This window comes from Crocodylus siamensis, chromosome 9 (assembly GCF_052110815.1).
Source record: "Crocodylus siamensis isolate JL-2025a chromosome 9, ASM5211081v1, whole genome shotgun sequence".
Taxonomy (NCBI): Eukaryota; Metazoa; Chordata; order Crocodylia; family Crocodylidae; genus Crocodylus; species Crocodylus siamensis.
In genome coordinates, this window is record NC_143403.1 from 70,155,437 (window position 1) to 70,162,720 (window position 7,284).

A 7,284-nucleotide genomic window follows, 5' to 3' on the forward strand; every position below is an offset into this window, starting at 1 on the left:
CCAACGGCCAAATCACTCCCAAAATATAGTTCCCATTCTTACTGGACAACGGTGACTGAGACCTAAGTGGACCTGAAAGATTAGGGCCAAAATATCTGCAGGAGTAAGTCCATTATCCTTGGTTTTGAGTTGCACCTTCTAGGAATTTAGTTTCCTGATGTATACAGGGGTTGTAACACTCTGTGTTGGTGCAGGTCTGCTCCTTCTTCTGTCCTATCCTATGCCTCACTGCTGGCGGTCCAAGAATATCAGTGGCACAGAATCTGAGGTCTTTATTCAGTGAATGAGTTAAAACCCATTAAGGACTTCGAGATGTGGCCTCTAAGTTTCAGATTGCAAATGTTTCCAGAGGTATTGAATCAAGGGCCACTGGAGTGGGACGAGGCTATGTTTTGGGAGCATCGTTGTTCTGGGCTAATCATTTCAAAGAGCCAGATCCCATTGTAGAAAGCAACAGATTTTATGGGATTAGGATCCAAGTACCCAAGAACTGGCCTCCAGCCCTCGTCTGGGAGCTGCTTTTACTTGTGCCCACCGGCTGGGCTGTGGAGCCATGTCCCAAGCAGACCCTCCTGCCACGCCTGCAGCCACGCTAGCTGAAAGCAGTGCTGGTGCTGAGAGTCGAGTGGCATGGAGGATATTTTCCTCTGACTCCAGATGCATTTTTGCATGGCAGGAACTACATTTAAAAGGCTTGGTTCATCCATGTGTCCCTTTCCCTCAAAGGGCAGTCAGCTTTTGTGCGAGAGCTCTGACCTCGGAAGATGCCGAGGTCCCTTTCAGACCCTGTGCCGCACAATGCACGGCCTGTGCAAAGTGGGGGAAGGTTCAGGTCTGACTTTGGGAAGCTCTGGGAAAGGCTTCCTGAGCTGCATGTGATGGGCCCACAGCTCCTTCCAGTTGTAAACCCGTGTCGCTGGATGCCATCAGAGCTGACGTGGGCAAGCACAGGAAATCCTGCGTTGCAGGAAGCACATCCCCTTCCCCAGTGAAATGCTTCAAGCATGTTCTCAAGTTCTCTCCTTGCCTGGGTCCGATCCAAGTTTTAGCCCCTGGTCAGATGCTCCTGTTAAAGATCCCATTTCAAGCGCGGCCTTCCTATGGCTGGTCCAAGCCAGGACTTGGTTACAGCCAACGGCAGTGTGAGCTGTCATATGAAAGATTTAAAATGTGAGAGGCACTTATTTAATCAGAGGAATAACCACAACATTTTCACACATATTTATTGATGCTTTTAGTTATTTATCCTAACGCAACTATTGGCCTGATGAGGGTTTTGGGACTGGTGTTTTTTTAAGTTGTTCTACTGGCTCCAAAATGGTTTCCTTTTTTAAGCTAGCTTATTACATGCAGGGGACGTTTCCTGATTTGAGCATTGCTCTGAAGCTACAGGACGGTGACTGAGCACACATCACCAAAAGCTGCACCGGGTATCCCTGTAGATAGGGTGTGTAGGATGCCCTTAAAAAGTTAAGCCAGGTTTGCCTTTCATAGGTATCTGAGACACCTGTAATCTCCTGTTCTATTGAAAGGAAAACAATAGAAACTATTGTTGTTGGGAAAAAAAATCTGTCCCTCTGAGGGCCGATGGAGTTTTTTGCGAATTGTTGTTGTCTTAATATTAAAGAGCAACCTCAGTGGACTTCAATTCATTTGTTGTGCGAGCTGAATGATGTCAGCAGATTAAAACCAGTAGTGAATTAGACACATGGCATTAGTTTTTCTCGGAAGATAACATTGTCCTTTCCAGCTGAAGCTCTGTTGGATTTCCTAATACAGGGTAGCGTGTTAAAGCATCCATCCAACAGAAAGGACCTTGGCTCGACAAGTCAGGCACTATGTAAGAAATCTGGGCTTTGAGACAATTCCAGCTGTACTTTACCAAGATTAACTGAAGCTTAAAAATCTACTTCCTCCTGAAACGCCTTCTTCCATTGGAGGCCTGTCCTTTGTATGATCCAAGTGGTAGCGTTACATCGCTACGCATGCATGTGCTTCCCAAAGTAGACCGCATCCACAGGAAAGGGCTGCCTTTGTTTGCCTGGCGTTGGATAATAAATCCATCAGATCTTTCCTGTCTTGCAGGCATTTCCAGCTGCTCAGGGAGTGGATGAAGCCCCTGCTACAGGCACATTAAGAGCGGAGCTGAAAAAATACTGGAGTGAAAAGGTGAGATTTAATAACATTTTTTACAGGGCCAAATTTTACTCTTAATTATATTTGTACAACCCCCTTGATGCCAACTGAGTTGCATATTAAACTTTGGGCAGAATTTGGAACAGAAATGTGCAATTTAATAAAGGCAGCTGAGACGAGGACTAGTATTTTGCCCTTGTAGGTTCTCAAAGCAGTTAATGAGCAGGCATTAAGTCAGCCCCAGATGCTTCTGTGGGTGGTAGATGGAGAGGATTATACCTGTTTTGTGAAGAGATGGTTCAGGACAAAACCCAAATCAAATGAAATGGTTCTGAATCATGCCCTGTGGCTAAGACGGCTAAATTTCACTTTCAGTCATATTAGAACAATCCTAAATAAACCCTACTGGAGCAAAATCAGAGGAGCCCCCTATTTGTATTGACCAGCATCCATGCCTAGCCAGAACTCAGTGCACGGATATAACCCAGCAATAATGTCAGCTAAACATTTTCAGAGCGTTATTTTGGAGTTTGGAGCAGAGGCTCATGTCAACTCCTTATTTTTCCCTATCTCCCCACCCCTCTGTCCTAGTTTTCATTAATGTCACTTGTCCTCTGACCAGCCACTCTGTTCCAAGACCTATAGCATTTGTCTCGCCAGAGCTGGGTAAGCTGCCGGAAATCCAAAGGCAGGTCTTCCCCTGGAAACGTATGAAATGTATGATGTGCCCAGCTTTAACCACAGCTGCTCTTTGCAATGTTGAATTTAGACCCTGCTTTCTGACACTGTGCTATCAGTGTCTGTATCCCTATGCCCCGATGCTGCTCTTGTTGAGAGCTGCCCACTTTTGTGCACCCCCTACCCAACGTGAAATTTGGCGTTGAGTGAGCTCTCGTCCTGACAAACTGAAATCTCTGGGGCACCTCCCAGATTCCTTTGATTCGCCCTCCCGTGTCAGACAGTTAGTGGAAGCATGCACTGTAAAAGACCCCAGCACTGAACTTGCTTTAATTGGTTTACAGATAATGGAGGTCTACAACTACTCCGAAGATGACTATGACTACGGAAATGTTTCTGATATCGATTACAGCTCGTATAGCTTCGGGTCTAGCTCATCGCACAACACAGTGGAAATTATTAGGATCCTTTCGGTTGTAATCTATAGTGTCACCTGCCTGCTGGGGATCGTGGGGAATGGTCTGGTCATTGCAATCATAATTTTCAAGATGAAGAAGTCTGTCAATGCCATTTGGTTTCTCAACCTGGCAGCTGCTGACTTTCTCTTCAGCGTCTTCCTGCCCTTAAATATTGCCTACACAGCTATGAATTACAACTGGATATTTGGCACAGCCATGTGCAAGCTGAACTCCTACCTCTTGAACCTCAACATGTACACCAGCGTGTTTTTGCTAACCACGATCAGCATCGACCGCTACCTGTTAGTGTTTTTCCCCATCTGGTCCCAAAACCATCGAACCGCCAAGCTGGCATGTCTGGTTTGCTTCGTCACCTGGACAATCGGCTTCATGATGAGTTCCCCGTCTCTGATTTTCCGGGACATTGAGCATGACGGCCAAAACGTGGTTTGCTTTAGCAACTTCTCTTTGTCCAGTAATAAGTCTTATCACTCTCTGGGTGTGATGAGGCACAAGATGGTGACTGTCACTAAGTTTCTGACAGGCTTCATCATTCCCATCACCATCATCACACTCTGTTATATCCGCATTGTCTGCAAGCTGAAAACCAGCCGCCTCTCCAAATCCAAAAAGCCCTTCAAGATCATTGTCACCATCATTGTGACTTTCTTCCTCTGCTGGAGCCCCTACCATATCCTGCACTTCCTGGAAATGCATCCCCACGAAATCCCCTACTCAGTATTAGCAGTTGGCATACCCATCACCACGGCACTTGCTACTTTCAACAGTTGCATGAATCCTGTCCTTTATGTCTTCATGGGCCAGGACTTTAAAAAATTCAAGATAAGTGTCTTCTCCAGGCTGGTGAATGCCATAAGTGAAGACACTGCTCACTCCAGTCTTGTACACAGGAGCTTCTCTAAGACGGTTTCGATGACCGAGAAGGAGACTATACTGCTCTAATCCCTACCTCAGATGCTTTTGGCACCCAAAACACAGACTCTTTTCAGTACTTCCTATGGGGAAGAGGCAACTGCACTGAGATCTAGGAGTGTGTCCTGAGCTCTGGTTTCAGAAGATGTTTCAGGGGACCTTAAGAAAGTGCCTGTATTTTCTTGATGCAGTCTGTATATTAACCCAATTTTGTGGCCTTACTGCATCTGATAAAGTGCCATCAATTTTCAGAAGAGATCCTCTAGTTTGGAGAGCCAGCAAATCAATGCTCTTGGTCATGAAACATTGGGCAAACCACTGGGTATTTTATATGCAGACTCAGTGCTTATGATGGAAGGTCTTCATGTGCCTTTTCCTCCTCCTTCCACACTTTCTTTCTTACGCCTCCCAAACTGCTTGAGAGAAGGAGATCATTGCTTTAAGTCAGACCGAGTCCAAACCTTGGATAAGGATTTGGCATCTGGACCTGTGTGGTCAAGACACCTTTCCACCTTGCATATTGCTGACTGCTGGACTAGTTCATTCAGTCGGCCTCTTACTGGACAGAGAGAAGTTGCCAAATCAAAGCCATAAAAACGGTCTATCCTTGCACTTTACTCTGTGCTCCTGGTGATTGTACACATGCACACACAGTTGTGAATATGTATAAATCTCCCTTTGTGCCAACAACTGCACAGTTTATAAATCGCAGCCCCAGTTGAGACAATACCATCTTAAATGACTAGATGACCAGGTCATGCCAAAGTTTATGGAGTCCAAGCAAACCACAGAGACTCATGACCAAGAGAGAGAAACGTGCAGAGCAGAGAAGCCAGGATTGCTTCTTAAAATATATGTTGGGGAGAAGACTGTGACTTTTAATGCTTTACTTTGAGAGCGTCTTTTGAATGCCCATCACACCCGGTGGGCTGAAAGGCTGATTATCCTATAATTGTAATACATACTGCTTATCCTGGGGGGGAAATCATGTTAGACATTGTATATAGTGATGCATATAGCCACTTAACCAGTCTCTTGAAGGCACATAATATATTGGTAGCAGCACAACAGGGTTTTCGGTTGTCTGCAAACACTCTCTACTCCCCGAGTATACCCGAAATCAGAGCAGATAAAGAAAAAAGAACAAAAGCTGGATGGCCACGGCATCCATTCTTATGACACCTCGCATGTGTTTCAGGTACACGGCGGCCTGATTTCTCCTCCAATGGAAGCCAGCACAGCACATGGCAACCCTAGTCAGGAATAAAGTATCTAATTAAAATGAGCCCAAATGAAAGTCCCATTAGGGGCGACACTACATGGTCATGTTAGAAACGGCATATGGTTTTATTGAAATGCCTCTAAAAGCCTAAAACATTTAATGCCGAATTAATCCCCTTCCTGCAGTCTTTTGAATTCGCTATTAATTCTGAGGAACAGAAAACAAAATCTCCCGAAGGTGCCTGGGCCATTGTACAATGTGAAACAAATTTGCCTCTTGACCCCTGTAGCAATTGGCTTAAGCTCAGAGGCAAGGGATTAGTTTTCGAAGTGGGGGTGGACAGCCCTGATCAGAAGGGTTTAGCTGCAATGGGTGAGCATCTCGGATCGAGCGACGGAAGTGAGGAGACAGAAATATGCGCCGGATCCCAGATGTCATTGCATTTTTTTTAATTGAAATGATAGCTTATTGGCACCAGCAGGCAGCATAAAGGCTCTTAGGAAGGAGAAATCTCTTGACCGGACAAATCAGCTGCCTGAGAGCCGTGTCCTTGATGTGTTTTAATCTATAAATAGGATGAGCAGGAAGAGCTGCGTCTCATAAGTTTTAAAAGTGCAAACAAAGATCTTCCTGTCCTCGTAAGACAGGAGGTTCAGGAAGGACAGACCCGTTGGGTGGCGGTCTGCTGTGGGCCAACATGCAGCCCGTGCAAATGGAGGCTGGGAGGGCCATTGGGAGCTGAGAGCTGCTTTCTCCCACCCCTTCCACACCCACGACTCTTCCCTTCCTCCTTCGATAAGTCTGTTGGGATGGGATGGGGCATGGCTGATGTGATGCTACCTGAGAGTGATGTCTCACCGGGGACTCCCTCCCAGGCCTTTTGGACCAAGCATCCAGAACGGGCCCAGTCCTCGTGTCGGCGTATGAGGCCGGCTTTGCTAAACCACAGAGCAGCGGTGGCTGAGCAGGGGTGCTGGACCATCCAGCATAGGCATGTCGGGATGGTCTAAGAGCACTGGGATCAGTGCACACTACATTGCTCATGCCTGCTTCTCTGTGCTGCGTCCTGCATCCTCCGCCAACAGCAGCCTGAGCACAGGGAAACCGGATACCTACCACAGATGCTCCTCTAGGACTAAGGCATTGCGGTCAGGCACCTGCCCAGTACACTGGAGAGCACAGGGAAGAAGCTCCTTACATCTCAGTGACCGTCCCCCTGGGCTCTGGTGCCCGCGTCCATGAGCATTCAATGCTGCAGGGCCCAGCAGGAAAGCAGAATATCCTCTGGCACCTCCCTCATGAGGCCTGCCTTTCAGTCACCCCGTGGCTTGACGACACCGCCTGCTTTTTCACTTCTGTGATTTCCCAACAGCAAGGCTCCTAAGACAGGTGTCCGGCTCCCCTTGATTTTCAGAGCACGACGTTCCCGTCAGCCCTATTGAATGCCCCAGCTGTAACCTCAGAGAGAAAATGCAGGGAGGAATAGAGATGACTTTGTACAAGGCGTTTAGCATAAGACAACGCGCCTAAAATTTATACCAGCATTGAAACACACTGCCTTTGTATGTCTTCTCATTAACAATGATTAATTCCAGATATGGCTCCAGTCTTTCTTGCATGCAGTTATATGTGTCAGAGGAAAATTATTTTCAGTAGTAGGATGAAGATACGTATCCCGGGAGTACAGCAATAGGCAGAGGATGGTAGAATATGAGTAGACCTATGGGGTGTGGAAGAGAAACCAGAGCTGCATGAGATGGAGCAACAGAGGCGGGGGACATTCAGTACTTCCCAAGCACATGGATCTCATAGGGGAACGTGGATCCACAAGATCTGTAGACATAAGCATACCGTAAG

At 46.7% G+C, this 7,284-nt stretch overlaps 1 protein-coding gene across 5 annotated transcripts in view; it reads left to right on the forward strand.

The window, feature by feature from the left end:
* Positions 1-7,015, forward strand: part of CMKLR1 (chemerin chemokine-like receptor 1) — a 152,166-nt gene extending 145,151 nt beyond the window's left edge. For 4 of the 5 annotated variants that reach the window (XM_090063442.1, XM_090063439.1, XM_090063437.1 and 1 more), the window contains exons 2-3: positions 2,086-2,169; positions 3,159-7,015. In XM_090063442.1, coding sequence (XP_089919568.1) covers positions 3,162-4,235 — 1,074 coding nt within the window. In that variant the 5' untranslated portion in view covers positions 2,086-2,169; positions 3,159-3,161 and the 3' untranslated portion in view covers positions 4,236-7,015. Of the gene's footprint in view, positions 1-2,067; positions 2,170-3,158 lie in introns of all 5 variants that reach the window. The other variant, XM_090063441.1, reaches the window with a different exon arrangement.
* Positions 7,016-7,284: the final 269 nt, after the last annotated feature.